The 21,123-nt window shown below is 32.5% G+C and overlaps 1 protein-coding gene across 2 annotated transcripts; it reads right to left on the bottom strand.

Annotated features, from left to right (window-relative positions):
- Positions 1-473: 473 nt before the first annotated feature.
- On the bottom strand, positions 474-12,776 carry LOC18103230 (probable LRR receptor-like serine/threonine-protein kinase At1g29720). 2 transcript variants are annotated; one of them, XM_024591974.2, is made up of 25 exons: positions 12,622-12,776; positions 10,968-11,160; positions 10,657-10,728; positions 10,060-10,131; positions 9,904-9,975; positions 9,696-9,767; positions 9,533-9,601; positions 9,373-9,444; positions 9,201-9,272; positions 9,011-9,076; positions 8,846-8,917; positions 5,849-5,911; positions 5,690-5,755; positions 5,340-5,390; positions 5,222-5,263; positions 4,099-4,142; positions 3,199-3,578; positions 2,922-3,117; positions 2,631-2,651; positions 2,419-2,547; positions 2,151-2,269; positions 1,846-2,056; positions 1,484-1,727; positions 1,238-1,388; positions 474-1,147 (listed from the first exon to the last, which is right to left on the bottom strand). In XM_024591974.2, exons 1-25 carry the CDS (start codon positions 12,740-12,742, stop codon positions 734-736), a joined length of 3,084 nt encoding a protein of 1,027 aa, XP_024447742.1. In that variant the 5' UTR covers positions 12,743-12,776; the 3' UTR covers positions 474-733. The 2 variants fall into 2 exon arrangements, with proteins under 2 accessions (XP_024447742.1, XP_024447743.1); XM_024591975.2 differs by having other exon boundaries at positions 1,484-1,721.
- Positions 12,777-21,123: the final 8,347 nt, after the last annotated feature.

Genomic DNA, 21,123 nt, shown 5'->3' with positions numbered 1-21,123 from the left:
TCAGATGAATACACTCTCAATAAAGTGTTTTTTTTTTTTTTGTGAATGTAATTTTTTTTTATTACTTATCCAATGGTCTCTTCTATTTTATTTTTCCAAATTTTTTAATAAGGTGTAATTTTTTCAATTTCAATGTCGATTTCGCACCCGACATTACGAATGAAGTTTAGAATGTAAAAATGGATAAGAAATAACCATTTGTGGAGAAGATGAGTTTACAGTGTGGGTTAATGGCTGGCTACGGGAGGTTTTGGTGAGAGGAAGTGAATGGAGGAGGCAAGATGATGGTGCTGGTCCGGCTGTGTTTGTGAGGAAGGGCTGATTCGGCAAGAAAGGGGCTGGAATTAAATGCTGGACATAATTTATGCGTCTTTCTTTCTGGCCCCCAAGCTTTATACACAGGTCTGTCTATATTTATAATTCAACAGTCCGTAGTCATATGAAATTCAAGAATCTCATACAAAAACAAGCCCTTCTTTAAATTTAAATTTTATTAAAAATATTCATAATATCCATCCCCATAAATCGGGAGTAATAATCATTGGCCAGGAAAAGTGTCTGGGGCTCTGAATTCTCACAACCACGGAGATAGCTTCCATAGACCGTTTACATTATATAGAATTATAAATCCATAAGCATACCAAGATGGATGGTAAGCAACAAGACGTTGTGTAGACGTCTAAATATTGATCATTATATGATTACAAACGAAGCTCCAAGCATGTCTTTGGCTTTATTCAATTAAAGACGAGGTTTCACTGATGTTTAAATTTATGGACTCGGGATTGATGGGGTAAAGATCATGGGCAGATGTAGAGGAATTTCCAATCCATGATTTATCAGATGGAGGAAAGAGGTCCTGTTCGCTGTTTAAACTCTGGTCCATGACCTGCTGATAGTGGCCTTTGAGATGTTTGGAGTGTAAATCATCACCATAAATGCTAGGATCTGAGATCATCTCCTGGATGCTGGTCTGTCCTTCAAGCATGCTCACCACTTCTGACATTGCAGGCCTTAGAGATGGAGATGCATTGGTGCATAAGAGAGCCAATTTGATCATCCTCTCAGCCTCTTCCTTGTTGAATTCAGACTGCAGCTTTGGGTCCACTATCTCCATTAAATTTCCCTTTTTTTGCATTACATGGGCCTGTGAAAGCAAAAGGTAAAGTATTTGCAGAGAGTAGTGCCTAATGCATCATGAATTCAAGATAGCAACAAGAACAGACTTGTAACTTACCCAGTCAAGAAGACATACGAATTCATTTGTTGTCCTGTAACTCGAATTGCTTCTTCCACTGACAATTTCTAAAGCAACAACTCCAAAACTATAAACATCTGCTTTGTCTGTTAAATAACCCCACAGCGCATATTCTGGAGCCATATATCCTCTGAAATCAGAACCATGCCAGATTAGTGACTCTACCGGAGTATATTGCGATCACTGAATAAAGGAAGCTGCAAATTAAGTCTGATTAAAACTTACATGGTTCCGGCAACACGAGTGCTGATGTGAGTGTTCTCCTCTTCATTGAGCTTAGCTAGTCCAAAGTCTGATATCTTGGCACTTAGATCTTTGTCCAGTAATACATTTGTACCTTTGATGTCTCTGTGAACAATCCTGATTGCAGATTCTTCATGGAGAAATGCTAAACCTCTGGCTATTCCAACACATATCTTATATCTTGTTGGCCAATCCAGCATCAGAAAACTTGTTTCTGAACCTGTAGCTAATCCAGTAAAGGAGGTTCACTAAATAAAATGACTTCAACTTTGCTAGTCGATGCTATTATTGAAAAAAGAAGAAGAAGATTTTACTGGAAATTAATCAGATGCCATTATGGTTACCAAAAAGTGCTTTGGCGAGGGAGTTGTTTTCCATGTATTCGTACACCAGAAGCAACTGATCTCCTTCAATACAGCATCCATAAAGCTTTACAAGATTGGGATGCTGTAAACCAGATATCATGCCTATTTCATTCACAAATTCTCGGTTTCCTTGCCTGGATTTAGGAGATAGCTGCTTAACAGCAATGAGAGTTCCATCTGACAATTTACCCTGCATTGAATTTATCGTACACATTTTGCATGATCAAACAAAAGGTCCAATGATCATCTGGGATAATATGCAAGAGAATATTAGAGTGACAGACCTTGTATACGGAGCCAAATCCACCTTCTCCAATTTTGCCAGCAGAATCAAAATTGTTAGTGGCAGCTCTCAGCTGCCTCAAAGTGAAGGAACCAGTTTTCAGATCTAGCCCCTTGAGATCTGCACATAATTGTTGGTGACACAAGGGAAATGCTTCAGCATCATCAATGCGCGGATGTGTTATATTCTAGATGTTTGCGTGTGTAATAGCTGCTAATTAACTAATTAAGGAAAAGGCTTTAGCACGCAGATGATTGATTTCAATGTACCTCGTTCTCTCATGAACTTGTCTCTAAAATAGAATTTCCAACAAATGACACCCATTACCAAGAAAACAAGGAGTAAGGCTGAAGTGACAACTCCAACCACGATAGGTATTTTACTTGCTTCTCCAGGTTCTGAAATTAAACAAAGTTACACGTACAAACACAGAAAGCCAATGGGACAATAAATCACTGTAGGGCAGCAGTTTACTTCTCACCTGGACAAGAAGTTCTCTGGCCTGAAAACAACAAACCATAAAGTGCTTCTTAGATGGTATAATGAACTGAGTAGAAGCTTAAATACAGTTATGAGGAAAATCAAAGCCCGGTTCATAAGGAAGAATTTGTTTGTTAATTATGTAACCGGTGGGGGAAATGACCAAGTCTAAGTCTTAGGTATGATAAGTACTTGATCAACAAAGCTATGATATCATTGCTCGGTATATGAATGAAATCGCAAAGTCAGTGACTTTCAAATGAAATGCTGGGAATATATATATAAAACATGCCTGAGCATACAGTTATTGCAGAAATAAGAGGACCGTAATTTCCTCTTTTTGGAATGCAAGTAGTCCCTTTTCCATTCCAGTATAAACGGATCTCCAAGGTATTGTCTGTCACATTAGCAGTGAATTGTTCAGAATAAGCTTTGTTAGATCCATTGGCAGCCTCCTTAATATTAAAATCTTTTCTCTCTCGTTTCCCCTGAAAAACAAATCCCAAGTTAAAAGGATTTTTTTGAAAGAAAAAAAAAATCATCTTTTTGGATAATTTAATCTCAATTACCTGAATATAAATGTCAAAAAAGCGTTTTCCAACTCTTTTGTACGATTCGTCATCTGTGAATTGTATCTCAGCAAAGTCGAGTTTAACAGTGTACATCCCATTTTCTAGACAATATCCATAATAAGTGAGAGAGATGGCAGCTCTGCGTGCTGTAGAATACACCGTATCCGTTGGGAAATAAGAGTTGTTTGGAGTAAATATATATCCGGGGCGATTACTACCGACATCCATAAAATCTCCAGTGTTGCTGAATCCCCAGTTTGATTTTTTATTAGAATAAATCGTAGCAGCATCACCTTTAATGCTTTCGTCACCTTCATACATGATACTCCCAATGGCTACATCCGGCCCACCACAGTTTACATGGAATGAACGATAACCTGCAATACGTCAAATTAGTACACCATTAGAACAGTTGCAAATATTCTTCTCATATCGTAGAGGCGTGTAAGTGTTTAGATTTTTGGATCCCTTTGCTCTACAACTAGAGCTATTACTCTACTATATAGCTTCAAATCGATTAGTCATTGGCTAATTAATACTTTTCCGAGTGGCTTGTCACAATCATTGTTCAACTCGAATCGATGGAGGTTGTTCTATCAACCTTTGGTTTCCGATTAGTGATATTGATGGTGAAAATATGAGGCCATGTTTTGGTTACAGATAAATCCTTACTTGTCCAACGAAACTGAGAATGAATACATCCTTAATAGATCTGTGTGCAGAATAGAATGTAGAATTAAGGCAAAAAAATCTACATTGAAATTAGTACTCGTGCTCAAATAAATACACAGACACTGATATTACTGATTTCGGTATGCTGATAAATTTGAAACAGATTTGCTTTGATTTTAAAGAACTTCGTTACTTCTCATTTAAGGAGGGAAAAGAATATCATACTTTTGGGGCACTCATGTTTGCTTGAGCATGGAAGAAGTCCGCTTCTGTAAGACATGGAAATTATAGTAAGAATATCAAATGGTTCTGCAAACTGCAATATAAGAATCAGTTATCGAAACCATGCTGTTCATTATAGTAAGAATTAGCATTATTTCATCCCCAAAAAAAATATCATATTATTCAAGTAAAATATTCATTTTATGTTTTCTCATTGAGAAAATCGGTACATGGCTGTTCCCTCTTCATGAGTGTTGGTGCTTATATCTTGGGGTAAATGAATAAGAAAGCATGTCACATTCTTATGTTCTTCATTCATTCATTCATTCATTCAGCATTAATCAACAACATATAAAAGTTCAAAATGAATATAATTGATGATTTCTATTGGTATTTTTGCAAGCAGTTTACATAACATGATCTAAATTAAAAAGTTCAAAATGCACAAGTTAGCATATATATGTTTCACTCCTACATGCATTTAAAAACATATAAAATTTGCATAACTGATTTGAAATAGTAAAAATATTTTGAGCATAAAAGCTACAAGGACATGGCCTGGTATATCTGATCCTAGGATACCAAGTTTGTGCTGAGAAAGAAAATCTGGATAGGATTTAAAGATATAAATATAAATTGCAGATTTAATTCCAAAGATATTCTGTTATAATCCTGCTTAGCATCTGATATATAATGTATTTTTCCCCCCTGAAAACTATATATGAATAGGATATGGTTTATATGATTAGCAGCATATTCTGTTAACGCAGGTTCCACCATTGCAAAGATCTTTTTAGTCTACGGGAGTGAGTTTTTAGAAGGGATATTTACCTGCCTGTCTGCATTTAAGAAATCCCTTTAAAATATCCCAAAAGGGAATTTTGAAATTTATCCCTGTAAGAGCTCCATTTCCAAATTAAGGTTATCCATAGGGACCTCGTTTCATCCTAGATTTCTGCTAAGCATATATGAGTTTTATATGTACAAACATATATACACCTCTCTTACTTTGTATCAGTTGTGGTTCTTAATTTTTCCTTGGTATCATGACAACTACCAGATTGGATCTTCAACAACATGAAATACCAAAAATATCGCACTCCAGAGTGTATAAGAGGAGCCTTACAAGTTATTCTTGATGGATGAACTCCTGTACGTGTTTATACCCCTGGTTTATAGATTCAAATCATTAAGTTTCGCAGCAACCACGAGTATCCCAAATTTAAGAAAATAGATTTCCTTACAGGGCATCTTGACAGCTTGGCAGCCGTGAAAAGTTATTGTAGGAAACATCACTGCAAGAAGCCAAGGGAATCATAAATATGAATATGAACCTCAACAAAATTAATAATAAGTAGTGGAACAAATGAAATGCTAAGCAAGATTAAAAAAAAAAACCCACATATTTTCAGAAACTAGGCTTTCGTTGAGGCCCTATATATGGCATGAATATATATGTAGCCTTAGATTATCAAGATTCACTCAGAAGACCACTTTAAAAATATTAATGGTTGATCAATCATCAGCAGTTATATCTTCACAAGAGAGCAGAGAAGTTGAACAGAATATCTAAACTGAAATAACTGAAACATACATTTTTTGGTCTGAGTTGATAAATGAGTTTGGGACACTTCCAGTCAGCTTGTTTCCACTAAAAAACCTGGTTTTCAAAAGCCAGATTGATTCTTTCATCATAATTCACTCCTCGATCCATCCATGCTCAGATTTCAAATATTCAAATTTAAAAACTTACATAAAATTATATGTTTTTGCATCTTCAGGAATTCCTCCTTCCAACTTGTTGAAAGTTAAATCCCTGCAAAAGATTACATTAAAAGATTTTCCAACTTTAGTTTTCGGAATATTCCTTGCACCTTTTTGCAAGTAGTTTTGCAATAGACAAGCTGGAGCTTCTGCGAAATGCAAATACCTGCATTATTTTTACTTATGTTTCATTTGGTTCATGGTTAAACACAAACCAAGTTAAATGTCAAGAATGTAAAAGTGTTTAGAATGTGTGGAAGAAAGTTTAGAAATAAGTTCTAAATGTTGAAGGTAAATTGATTTTTAGAAATTAGTACTTGAATAGGTCAACTGGTTGATAACAGGTCAATCAATTGAGACAAAGCGATCGGTTGGATTAAGAATCGGTCGACCGGTTCAGTTGTCATAATACAATTCCTGTTTAGATTAGGATTTCCTTGTATTAGTTTATTTTTTTAATTATTTAGGACTTTATGTTTATAAAAAAGCTTGTAATTCAACATTACTATAAATACAAAAAGAGAGAAAATAGCTAAGGGGGCTTAAAGAGAAACACTTAACAAAAGTATTCATTTCTCTCAATCTTCTTCTTGTTCTTGAGTTTTTGACCTTACATTATTGTGTTGATCATATACCACACTTGTTTTACTTCCAAAAAGTGGTATTAGAGCTTAGGTTTGATTATTTGACATGGTCAATCCAAACTTCTTACTTCAATGTCATAAGTTGACAAAGGGCAAATATTAAATTTAGTGAATTTGAGTAAAAACTTAGCTAAGTTTCCAAAGATATATGGGAGACGTTTAAAAAAAGCTTTGAGAAGCCTATAAATGGAGCAATATTGACTTCAACCTAAAAGAAAATCGTGCAAAAGGCATGAAGGAAGAATCAACAAACACTCACAATCATTCCCCAATGTCTAGATGATGTCACTTTTGAGATAGTGGTCAATGCAACCACCACCAAACATGTATGAGAAGTTTTGGAAGAATCAAAGCAAGGAGTTGACAATGTAGAAAGGTATGTTTAGAAAAAGTTATGTGGTGACTTTGAAAAGTTACATATATTTGAATCAGAGAATATTTCAGAATATTTTGCAAGAGTATTGGTCATATACAATCAAATGAGGAGATATAGAGAGAAGATGGAAGAGACACGTGTGGTAAAGAAGATTCTACTCTCGCTACAAAAAAAATTCCATTATATGGTTATCGCGATAGAGTAATCACAGAATATGGATGTTCTCTCAAAATAAAGTCTTATGGAAAAATTACAAGTCCATAAGAAAAGAGTCAATGGGATTCAAAAGAATGTAGACGCATAAACACTTATTGCTAAGCAAGATAGTTCTGGATATTCCTAAGGGGGTAGAGGACATGGACGAAACAAAGAAAGAGGAGTAAGAGGCAGATTTGAAAAAGGAGGCCAAGACAGCCTTAACAAATCAATCAGTCGACCGTATGAAACAAATCAGTCAATCAGTTACACTGAAAATGACAATCCAAGATCCAGGTTTGACAAATCAAAAGTTATATGTTATAATTGTCAAAAGGCAGATCACTATGCTAGGGATTGCTAGATTCCAACCAAGAAGGTTGATAGGAATGAAAATCTTATAATATAAGAAGAGAAAGAAGCCACCCTACTATAAGTGCACATAATAAGAGAATGCAAGACAAAGAGAATTGGTGGTATCTAGAAAATTGAGCTAGCAACCACTTGTGTGGAGATAAAGACAAATTCATAGAGCTTGATAAAGAAATTAGAGGCAATGTTACCTTTGCAGATCATTCAAAAGTTGTCATCAAAGAAAAATAAATGATTTTGATTAAATTAAAAGATGGAATTCATCAATGTATTGGTGATATTTATTATATACTAATGGTGAAAAACAACATATTGAGCTAAGGACAATTGTTTGAGAAGGGATATGAGATTAAGATGAAAGATCATATTTTAACATTATTTGACACTAAAAGAGTTATGATTGCAAAAGTAACCATGACAAAGAATATAATATTGTTGCTAAATGTTATAACCCATTTTTGGGTTATTCCCCAAGTTCACTTCTTTTTCTTCCAAAACAAATTAAAAAAAATAAAATAAAGACCAATGACGCGGAGAAAGAAGGTCAAGGAGGATCTCAAATATATAGAAAAATCAAGCTGTAGATGAAATTTGAAGCGTAATTGTACCTCATTATACCCAAGACTAAGGAAACAATGTAGATTCAATGTCAAATTAAATGATTATTGGACAAATCTGCATAGAAATTATTAGAGAATAATAATATTAATTATATCTTAGGATCTCATCTAAAAGTTTAAACTATTGGGTTGAAATGATTCTTTGACATGGTATCAGAGCCTTGATGATTAAGCGGTCACGAGTTCGAATCCCACCATCCCCATTTATTTGATAAAAATCAAGCACAAGGTAATGTAGGTCTGTGCAAGTTTCAAGTTCAAAGAGCTTTCACTCGAGAAGGTGTGTTAGAGAATAATAATATTAATTATATCTTGGGACCTCACCTAAAAGTTTCAGCTATTGGGTTAAGATGCTTCTTTGATAGAAATTAAGTTCATGGGCATAATTAAATTTTTAATAGGCCAATGTGATTTAATCATGGGGCAAATTAAAGATTAATCATGTGAGAATTAATTTGAGTCGAATTGAAGAATTTAATCAAGTGCAAATATGTAATTATACTTTGAATGAGTTAAATTAATTTTATTAGGGGCTTAACTGATGAAAAATTAAGTTTGAAAACCCAAATTTGAGTTTACTTGATAAGATTGAAATTTTAAGAAACCAGAAATCAAAAGTAAAATTACAAGAAAATCAAAGTTTTAGAATCAATTAAGAACTAAATTAAAAAAAATTAACAACCAATAACCATTTTGCGGTGTTATTAAAATATATTCATGAAATCAAAGTATCACATTGCAGCACATATAAGGTGATGAGTGAAGGTGTTAAGACTTACAGCGTTTTCAGAGAATCCGATGCCCACACATCTGCTGGGATCACTCCAGTTAAATTGATGTTCCGCAAAACCCTTCAAAGAAATTAAAGATAGGCTTAGTTAGTTCTCAACAGAACATGTTCTCAATTTTATTTATTTTAGACATTTTACGGACAGTTGACGAACAAATATTTCACTATGGGGGGGATTTTGGGTAAATTAGACTCTGGTCCAGACATATCAGTGATCCTCCTGTACATTGAAAAGAAAAGAATGTGTTATAGTTCCCTTTATTCTTTCTGTCTTCTTCAAAGAGGAAACACCATAATTATTGTTTTATATATTGCTATGCATCTCAGGAAGTAGTTTGACTCACAAATCTGTCAGCTTCTCTAAAGAAAGAATGGCAGGAGGTATGGGCCCTTCTAGTCCACTTGCGTATAATTCACTTCGTTAGTCCAAAGAGGAAAAACAAAATATCAGAATATTATGCAACATGTAGCAGAGAAATGAATTAACGAAAATATCATGCAGATAGAGATCCTCACAGTCTATCAATATGACTCCAGTTCCCAATGAAATCAGGTATTCTACCACTAAGATTATTATCACTTGCACGACTGCACATTACAAAACCGAATTAAGAAAACCAGATGCTATTGAATTATCAAAAACTGTGTTTAAAGAAGAAAGGAATTGATTACTTACAAATGAGTCAAGTTTAGCTTAGCGAGAGTATTTGGCAAGTTTCCCTCCAACTGATTGGAGGAAAGTATCCTGCAACCATTAATTCATAGCACAGCATCAAAGATTGCAACTAAAATGCCTAGCTTGCGTTGGTTTAATAATGATGAGCAGTTAAATGCCTTACAGGAATGTTAAGTTGACAAGATCACCAAGCTGAAAAGGAATAGTACCAGAAAACTGATTTGCTTCAAGGGACCTTCATGTATTTGTATTTGATTAATTGACAAAAATGAAATTAGTGAACCAAGTAAGCTAGCATTGTCAAAAACAGAAACACAAAACAAAACAAATGATAAATCGGCAGAACATATATTTATGACTTCAATACATACAAGTTAGTCAGGCTACGAAACCTTCCCAAGTACCCAGGAATATTTCCTGACAAGCGATTGGATGTAAGTAAGCTGCATGCATAAAATGTTATCTAGTTATGGTGAATTCTGCCTTGTGTATGAACTGGTAAGCAAAGATGAGGTGAATGAACTTACAGTTTTGTCAAATGTTTCATTGAAGCCCATTCCTCAGGAATATTGCCAGAAATGTAGTTGCGAGTTAGGTCACTGTAACAGATAATTTAGCATCAATACTTGAGAATTTAACTTGTTCAACTTTATAAAACGTCAAGTAGACATTGCTTTGGAGTATAAACCTTGCTTGTTGAAAGTAAAGTTTCTTTTACAACATAGTAAACCTAAACATTATTTTTCAAGATTTACTATATTTTTTTAGTTAATTTAGAATTTTTTAACCTATTAATGTATAACTCTTTAATTATTTTTCTTAGTATACAAATAGCTTTAAGAGTTGTAATATTGAGTTTTTAATTATTAAGATTATTAGAAAAAAATTATTCAATAATAAAACAATGAATTAAGATTTATGTGTGATCATGTCTTTAAAAAATTATATATTTTTTTTATTCTTATTTGTTAGGTTCAGCTACGTCAAATATGCTTCTTCTTTTTTATTATTATTAAGGTATTTCCATTCCACAATTTATAAATTTGTCGATAAAAGTTACTTTGAGATTCTACAATCAATACACATAGAAACACAAATAAAATATATCCTGAAAAGGTTCTTACAGAATTTCAAGATATGTAAGGTTGGCCATTTCAGGCGGGAGCTCGCCTGAAAGACTGAGCGTTTTTAGATATCTGTTATTGAAAGAGAAAAACACCATCAGTATATAAACAAATGTTTAGATGATTGAAAAACTCAAAACTACTTTGTGCTAATTTACTTATATTTGATCCAATGTATCCAATCTATTTAAAAATGGGCTATCCATACTACAACTAATTCAACACCAAAACATTTATATATTTTAACATCAAGTATTCAAATAAACATAGAAGACAAAAACAAATTAAAAAAAAAAGAAGAAAAATCTTACAGTGACGTGATATGACAATAACCATCATTATTGAGGTTGAGGGTGCAATTGCACATGACGGTGCTATTGGCTCCTGAATCTTGTTTCAACAGATTTATATCGTGCAGAGTTCCTGGTTGGTTGCAAGCATCGCCCACCTCGAAGGGTTGCCCACCCAGCGTCAGTGTCTCGACAATTTGTTTTAACGCCGTCACTAGTTCAAGGATCATGCATCCACGGAAAATTTTATCAAAATATCCACATCCATATCCATAACATCGGTTAATATTAACTCATATATATCACCCAAAAAAAAAAAACTAATAGTTTTCAAGTGGTATTCTAACACAATAAAATGGTCGGAATCTTGAGCACAAATCCAGTAAAAATAGATATAAATAATGAAAATATATAAATAAAGTAAACGGATTGTATATTAACTCCACAATTTAATTATAAATAATTCAAAGTTCTCCTTTTCAATTTGTTGCGTGTATTTTAGGAGAATTGGAAATCAAAAAACACTTTTTTATTAACTCATTTATATGTTTTAATTTTTTTAATCCCACTTATTATTTTAAATTAATTTTGTTTGTTTACTCTTAATATCAAATACGTATTGTTTGTTTTTCTTTTAATATTGGATCCAAAATTGTAAAAGCAATTTTATATTTCATAGAGGTATGGCCATATTGTGGCTATCAAATGAGTGGCAACCTTGTTTTCAACAGCAACACGAATGATACCATTTCGGGTTAAAAAGATAAGTGGTGTGATTCGACAAGTGTGCTTTGGAGCCCGATTTATTTTGTATTTTAAAAGTTTTTAAAAAATTATTTTTTTTATATTTTTATATCATTTTAATATAATAATGTCAAAAATAATTTTAAAAAATATTATTTTAATACATAAAAAAAAAAACAAGTTGAAAAATCTAATATTCCGAATTCAGGGTTTTTCTCTATATGATCTGTAATTCTTTTTTTAGGACAATCCACGCCCACCGTAATGTTAAAAATTAACATGGTCACTCCGTCTGTTTCCGTTAACAATAATATTAGTAGTAGAATAGTATTTATTTACCATCAGTCGAGGACAAATGTCATAACATGATTAAATGCAAGATAAATTACCTTGAATATCATGTAGCTTCATTAGTAATGAATCATTACAGAAGCAATTGGCATTTTTGTGTTCCTATAATTTGTATATATAACTTCACTTAACATTCCATATTTTTGGAATTTTTTTTATAAAGATAAAAGCTTTTTTTTTTTTTTGAATTCGAGGAAACCCCACCCCCGGAAAGCGCACTTTGTGAGTCTAGGTAAGCGAGTAAAACCCTGGCTATCCCATGCTCTTACAAGAGGTGCACGCTCTGACTCGAACTCAAAATCTACTGTGCAGATCTCAAGCCCTTTGTCATCACGCCACGCTCCCTGGAAACTAAAAGCTATTTTATGACCACATTACAACTTTGTTTAATTATATATATATATATATATATATATATATATATATATATATATATATATATTATATACGTAGCTGTAAGCAAATCTGTGGATATGTGACATAGCACACCAATGGAATGGAAAGTCGTGGAAATTAATTAGCTCATATTATTACAACACTCCATATATTATTGCAATAAAAACAAAGCTTACTCTCTTACCTTCGTCTGGATGTAACTGATATGAGACAACCAAAGTAGCAGAACTGAAAAGAGTGATCACGACCACCATTACTCGGCAAAACTGAAGAAGTCCATGCGGAGGCGGAAGCATCGTGAACATGTTGGGTGCAGGAGTAGGAAAGAAGCTTGAATAAGTTTTCATTTTATGAGGTACGTACTTGATTTATACTGGACGTACGTGGGGACAAATTCTTAAATTGGTGAGAATGACCTTTAGCCACTAGATTTGATTCCTTTTCATTTCTATCTCTCCGAACCGATTAGGGTTGATTAGAAGTTACCAACCGGTAAATATCGCAACAGGTAATTAATTATGAGTTGGACAAGTTTAATTTTATTAGAATTTATTTTTTTATTTTAAGTGTCACCAGGCACAACTGGTAATTAATTATGTTTCTTTTGAGGATTTTTCTAGCCTCGTCAATTGGAATCATATGTAGAAAATAAACAAAAAATCAATTCATTCATGTTTTTCAAAAACTTTTTTCATGGCTGACAATACATCTACAGCTACACCAACAACACTTGATGCTAGCAACTAAGCCAATGATATGTGATGCCAACAGCTAAACAAGCGGTTAAGCTCATAAATTACGCCCCATATGGCTATGCTAGTGGCTACACCCAAGAAAACACCCACGATGATGCCCACAACTATGTCTATGGCTATGCCCTAGAGCTACACCCACAAACAACTTTTTTATCACCCGAACATCGCAGCGACCATTACAATTTTTCATGGAAAAAGAATAAATATCTAGCATCTTGTTTTTTTAGGAAAACGATCTCGTTTAAGGAGTCGTCACCTAGTATTATGGTCATTATAAATCCTAATTGGTTAACAGAAATTCTATGATCCAGGACTAGTTATGCGAAAGAGAAGATGCTATCACCCCTTAAGTGTCTCCCTGAGGCAAGCTGCATTGCTGGTTTTGTCTAAAATTACTAAGTGTTTTGTCCTCTTTTTTTTTTTCCTATCATGTTCCTGACTCTAGCGTTAATAAACAGTGCTTGTAAATATTACTAACTCTAGAGTTGGTAAATATTGCACAAACCCAAAAAAAATATGATATTCCTAACTTTGACGTCAATGAATAAGTTCGTGAATTTTTGAATTTTTAATGAAGAAGAACCAATTTTTCTATGCCTTTTTCTTTTTGTTTACCCTTTTATTATTTACTCTATTTAAACAACAATAAATAAATAAATAAAAAGCATTACACAAAATATTTGTATTTAACAATAATATCTTAAAATATTCTGTATTTTATGTAAATCAAGAAGATAATAATAGTGGTATGAATCTTCACCTGGTATTTTCTTGGGTTCTCCTAGTTGCAGGTTGCAAGATGTTGAAATTTAAAAGATAAGGAGGCAGGCACGTATAGAGGCATTTGAGCCACAAATTTATTGACTACAAGCTATTATGTTGAATGATTAATATCACTATAGCGTCGGCTGCTAAAAAGCATTTTCATGGGAAAAGTCAATTTATTGTACAGAAGTGATTACTCAAAGAGACCCACATTGCTTGAAGTCCATTCCATACTGCTGTAAAGAGTACTGAGAACTTCATCATCAATTGTTGAGGCCAAGAACAATCTCTCTTCCTAAAGAACGACAAGCTATTTGAAGTTTATAATAGACTCAATTATATTGCTAGTTGGTGTAGCAAGTTTATTTTTATGTTTTAGGAATGTTTTTAGAAAAATATTGAAATGTTTTATTTTTTTGTTTTAAATTATTTTTTATGTTTTTTTAAGATTGTTTTGATGTTGTTAAATTAAAAATAATTTTTAAAAAATAAAAAATATTAATTTAATATATTTTTAAATAAAAAAATATTTTAAAAAACACTAAATAACCCTCGGTTTTAATGCTTCTGTTAGTCATCATTTGCTTTGAATATCACTGTGACACACTCTCGTTATAACACAAAAATAGTCTAGTCTCGTGACACGTGAGTTGTGCATGTAAAATGTTTTCACTCGGCAAAACTGAAGAAGTCCATGTCGCGTCGGAGGCTGAAGCATCAGAAACATGTTGAGTGGGACAGATTCTTAAATCGGTGAGAATGGCCTTTAGCTACTTAGATTTGATTCCTTTTCATTTCTATCTCTCCAAACCGACAAGGGTTGATTACAAGAATATTCCAGCTGGTAAATATCGCAACGGGTAATTAATTTCTCCACTTCTCTCTTCCTTGATCAGCCTAAATTATTGATAAAATCAACAGCACTCTAATACCAAGTCCAATTAAGCCTATATGGTATCTTGCACATATTAACATATTTTTATAAATATCAGCCCATGAAAACCATTCGCAATCTTTCTCTCCATGATTTTTTCAGCCTTATCAATTGGTATTATATGTGGAAAATGAACAAAAAATCAATTCATTCATGTTTCTCAAAAATTATTTTCATGGTTGGCAATACATCTAGGCTACACCAACAACACATGATGCCAGCAGCTAAGCCAATGACATGTGATGCCAACAGTTAAACCAGCGGTTAAGCACTTGACTACGCCCCACATGACTACGCCAACGATTATGCCTGATATGGCTACGCCAGACACCCAAGGCAACACCCACGACTATGTCTACGACTACACTTCATGGCTATGTCCTAAGACTACACCCACAAACAACTTTTTCTGGCGGCTTATACATATAAAAGGTGTTGTCGAGACTTGGGAGATTTGTTGATACACTAAAGGTAACATTATCCCCTATAAGTATTGTTGTAACCCATTTTTGGGTCCCCCACAAAAATATAAATATATAGCCGGAAGAAATTAGAAAAATAATAAGAGGTGGGAGCGCTCAGAAAAGAATCAAGGAGTGAATTTTTTTTACAGTATATATTTGAATGAGGAGAGCCCTGTTGGAAGAGAAAATTTAATTTGAAGAGAAAATGCCAAAATTGGATGTTTATGGACTCAGTTGGATTTTATTGAAGGTTTAATTGAATTTATAGAGGTCTTGATTGCAAGGAAATTTGATTTTTAAGACAATTTAGGCTTTAATTGGAAGAAATTAAAGTTCTGGAGTCAAATTATAATTTTTGAGAGTTGATTTAGTTAAATCAGGGACTTAATTGCATAAATATTGAAGTTAAGCCAATATATTTATGGCTACGCCAACAAATTAAAACACGTGATGCTAGCAGCTAAGTCAATGACACGTGATGCTAGCAGCTAAACCAGCGGTCAAGCCCATAGATTACGCCCCATATGGCTATGCTTGTGGCTACACCCAAGGAAACACCCACAATGATGCCCACAACTATGTCTATGGCTATGCTCTATGGCTATGCCCCAAAGCTACACCCACAAACAACTTTTTTATCACCCGGACATCGTAGCGACTATTACAATTTTTCATGGAAAAAGAATAAATATCTAGCATCTTGTTCTTTTAGGAAAACGGTCTCGTTTAAGGAGTCGCCACCTAGTATTATGGTCATTAGAAATCCTAATTGGTTAACAGAGATTCTATGATCCAAGACTAGTTATGCGAAAGAGAAGATGCTATCACCCCTTAAGTGTCTCCTTGAGACAGACTGCATTGCTGGTTTTGTCTAAAATTGCTAAGTGTTTTGTCATCCCTTTTTTTTTTCCTATCATGTTCCTGACTCTAGCGTCAATAAACAGTGCCTGCAAATATTTCCAACTCTGGAGTTGGTAAATATTGCACAAACCCAAAAAAAAATGTGATATTCTTAACTTTGGCGTCAATGAATAAGTTCGTGAAATTTTGAATTTTTAATGAAGAAGACCCAATTTTTCTATGCCTTTTTCTTTTTGTTTACCCTTTTATTATTTACTCTATTTAGACAACAATAAATAAATAAATAAAAAGCATTACACAACATATTTGTATTTAACAGTAATGGTCCACAGATTGAGCATATAGCAGAAAAAAATTGTTATTTTTTTTATTGTTATCTCATAAATAGTTTTAAACTTTGAACTTTTTTAAATCAAATACTGATTAATTAGTAAATGTAATATATTGAAACATTCAAAAAATTTCTATGCCTTTTTCTTTTTGTTTACCCTTTTATTATTTACTCTATTTAGACAATAATAAATAAATAAATAAAAAGCATTACACAACATATTTGTATTTAACAGTAATGGTCCACAGATTGAGCATATAGCAGAAAAAAATTATTATTATTTTTTTATTGTTATCTCATAAATAGTTTTAAACTTTGAACTTTTTTAAATCAAATATTATTAGATTTACTTGATTAATTAGTAAATGTAATATATTGAAACATTCAAAAAAAATTTGAAAATCAAAATAATAATTCTCGTATAAATCTTCACCTCGTATTTTCTATGGTTCTCCTAGTTAGTTGCAGGTTGCAAGATGTTGAAATTTAAAAGATAAGGAGGCAGGCCCATATAGAGGCATTTGAGCCACAGATTTAATGACTACAAGCTATTATATTGAATGATTAATATCACTATAGCGTCGGCTGCTAAAAAGCATTTTCATGGGAAAAGTCAATTTATTGTACAGAAGTGATTACTCAAAGAGACCCACATTGCTTGAAGTCCATTCCATACTGCTGTAAAGTGTACTGAGAAATATATTCGTGCCCATTAATATAATTTTTTTTTTTAGATTGTTTTGATGTTGTTAAATTAAAAATAATTTTTTAAAAAATAATTTAATATATTTTTAAACAACAAAATATTTTAAAAAACACTAAATACTTCTGTTAGTCACCCTCGGTTTTAATGCCTCTGTTAGTCATCATTTGCTTTGAATATCACTGTGACACACTCTCGTTATAACACAAAAATAGTCTAGTCTCGTGACACGTGGGATGTGCATGTATTATAAAAAATAATAATTATAGTTGTCTACCTACCTACCAGTGAGTTGTCCATGTATTATAAAAAATAGTCGAATGTTATTTTTCAGAAAATACTTTGTGAAAGTAAAATGTTTTCACTTTGGCAAAACTGAAGAAGTCCATGTCGGAGGCTGAAGCATCAGAAACATGTTGAGTGGGACAGATTCTTAAATTGGTGAGAATGACCTTTAGCTACTTAGATTTCATTTCTATCTCTCCAAACCGACAAGGGTTGATTTCAAGAATATTCCAGCTGGTAAATATCGCAACAGTTAATTAATTTCTCCCCTTCTCTTTTCCTTGATCAGCCTAAATTATTGATAAAATCAACAGCACTGTAATACTAAGTCCAATTAAGCCTATATGGTATCTTGCACATTATACATATTTTTATATAAAATATATTAAAACTTAAAAAAGAGGTCAAAAGGCCAGAACTCTTCTCGCTAGACAACACAAATCTAATGTAAGACTTTAACAAAACTTAAGGAATATTTAAGCTTAGAGAATACAACCCGATTTTTATAAATATTTAGGATGTTTATAAAATATTTATATTAAATATCTTATAATTTTAAGATATTTATCTTAAAAAATAAATAAATATATCCAGAGCATAAAAAGAGAGCTTAGAAGGTTGAGGCATAATTTATTATATATTTTTTCTTTAATAATATAATTTTTTTAAAAATCAAAATAATAATTCTCATATAAATCTTCACCTCGTAATATCGAGGCATTTGAGCCACAAATTTAATGACTACAAGCTATTATGTTGAATGATTAATATCACTATAGCGTCGGCTGCTAAAAAGCATTTTCATGGGAAAAGTCTCAGATATTTGAACCCGACTTGTCAATTTATTGTACACTAAAAGAGACCCACATTGCATGAAGTCCATTCCATACTGCTGTAAAGTGCACTGAGAAATATATTCGTGCCCATTAATATATTTTTTTATTTTTTTTGTTTTAAATTATTTTTTTTTATATTGTTTTGATGTTGTTAAATTAAAAATAATTGAGAACTTCATCATCAATTGTTCACTAATTGCAAGTACAATTTTCTGCTTTTTCTTTTTCTTTTTCTTTTTCTTTTTGCAAATACTGATTGATGTAGACATAGACCAATCTCTTTTCCACCTGGTCCTAAAGGACAACAAGCTATTTGGAGTTTATGATAGACTCAATTATATTGCAATTATTGGTGCATAATTGACAGTTTAACACTTGCAGCAGGTTTATTTTTATGTTTTGAATTGAATTTTGTTTTTTACTGATAGAATTGAGTAATAAAATTATTGATGAATATTATTTCATCAGTAAATTAATTGGTAAATTTTTTATTAATAAAATAATAATTTTATGCTAATAAAAAATTATATCAATAAAATTATTAAATGTTGTAGTGATTGATTGCCAGTTTAATTCTGTTAATCTACGTCAATTGAAAATTAAAAAAAAAATTAATTTAATATATTTTTAAATAAAAAATATTTTAAAAAACACTAAATACCCCTTCTCGGTTTTAATGCTTCTGTTAGTCATCATTTGCTTTGAATATCACTGTGACAAACTCTCGTTATAACACAAAAATAATCTAGTCTCGTGACATGGGTCTATTATAAAAATAATAATTAATAATAAAAATAATAATTATAGTTGTCTCCCTACCTACTTACCAGTGGAAAACTCTCAGATATTTAAAATAATAATAATAATTATAGTTGTTCTTACCATGAAAAGTCAGTTTATTGATTTGAAACATGCTAAGAACATACTGAAAACGAGAGAGATTCCAAACAGAAAAGAGAGAAAGAAAAAGGATTTATACCTTAATCTCTTAATAAAAGAGACCCACAGTGCTTGAAGTTCTTTCCATTGTGATTTTTCAATGGTTTTTTTTTAATCCGTGATTGTTGACCGCTGGCTATAAAGTGCACTAAGAACACGAAGGTTTTTTTGTTACTTTCAATGCTGTAAAGTGCACTAAGAACTTCATCATCAATTGTTCACTAATTGCAAGTAGAATTTTCTGCTTTTTCTTTTTCTTTTTCTTTTTCTTTTTCTTTTTCTTTTTGCAAATACTGATTGACGTAGACATAGACCAATCTTTTCAACCAGGTGCTAAACGACAACAATCTTTTCAACCAGGTGTAAAGTGTACTGAGAAATATATTCGTGCCCATTAATATATTTTTTGTTTTTTTTTTTATTGTTTTGATGTTGTTAAATTAAAAATAATTTAATATATTTTTAAACAACAAAATATTTTAAAAAACACTAAATACTTCTGTTAGTCACCCTCGGTTTTAATGCCTCTGTTAGTCATCATTTGCTTTGCTTTGAATATCACTGTGACACGCTCTCGTTATAACATAAAAATAGTATAGTCTCGTGACACGTGGGTTGTGCATGTATTATAAAAAAATAATAATAATTATAGTTGTCTACCTACCTACCAGTGAGTTGCGCATGTATTATAAAAAAATAGTCGAATGTTATTTTTCAGAAAATACTTTGTGAATGTAAAATGTTGTACTCCATTTTGACAGTCTTCACTCCGCACGTGCGTCTCTACAAAAAACTTTATTGGGCTCGGCTCACGTCCAAAAATCATAGCTTGTAAGAAAAAAATGTAGCAAGTTAAATATATTTATAAATAACAACAAATTAATTAAAGATAGATGTCATTAAAATTAATCTTACCTTCTGCTTCACATGTTCAATGAATGGAACGAAGCTGTTGGTGTGTGTGGTAACCAAACCGTGAATTTTTCGGTTCTGGTTCTCGGCACTGGACTGTGAGCATCGTGTGAACCACTCGGACATCATGTGCTGAATATACTACGCCCATATATCCTCCAAGATGTATAGCGGCCTAAAATCCCTCCAAACTGCCACGTTATTCCAGCCTGGTAGAACATTATCTCTAGCATATTTTTTAGCTTTTTTTGCACTTTATACCAAAAGTCACGCAACCTACATGATACAATGTATTTTATATGAGTTAATGACAAATTAGATTTTAATATATAAATTGTTTTTAAAAAAAATATCGTATTATTTTTTATGTTACCTAGTTGCAGCGTGATTCTCCCACATTGTCCTCGCAACATTATCATTTATGTTATCCCACTCGAATTTGTTCTGTGTATAAAAAATTTATAAAAAATAAATCAATAATTTCAATATAACATAAAAAATAGTTAAAATTATAAGTTAACACTAACCTCAAATCTTCTAAAGCATGCATCGATATAAGGTTTCCAATCAGGATGTCTGCAAACCTGGCTCCATTGAAACAATGGAATTTCTATCGACAATTTAATCATCGATGTTATTACTCGAGCGGCCTCAATGTTAATAAACCTGAAAATCAATAAAATTAATGAAATATTAATTGTTCATAAATTGTTAAACACAAACCAACTAAAATCAAAACAAACTCCAAAACAAACTTACATAAGGTCATCCTTCCAATGTGCTATGTACTTGCGGGGGTGTTGACCTTGCTGTGAAGGGATACCACCTCTACGTTTTGGAACCGTGCTGGAAGAAACAGCGTCGTGAGTCGACGCAGGTGCCTCTTCTTGGTTGAAACCTA

This window comes from Populus trichocarpa, chromosome 11, assembly GCF_000002775.5.
Source record: "Populus trichocarpa isolate Nisqually-1 chromosome 11, P.trichocarpa_v4.1, whole genome shotgun sequence".
In the NCBI taxonomy this organism is placed as follows: domain Eukaryota; kingdom Viridiplantae; phylum Streptophyta; class Magnoliopsida; order Malpighiales; family Salicaceae; genus Populus; species Populus trichocarpa.
Note: the sequence above shows the minus strand (reverse complement) of the source record. Positions and strands in the feature narration are given on the sequence as shown.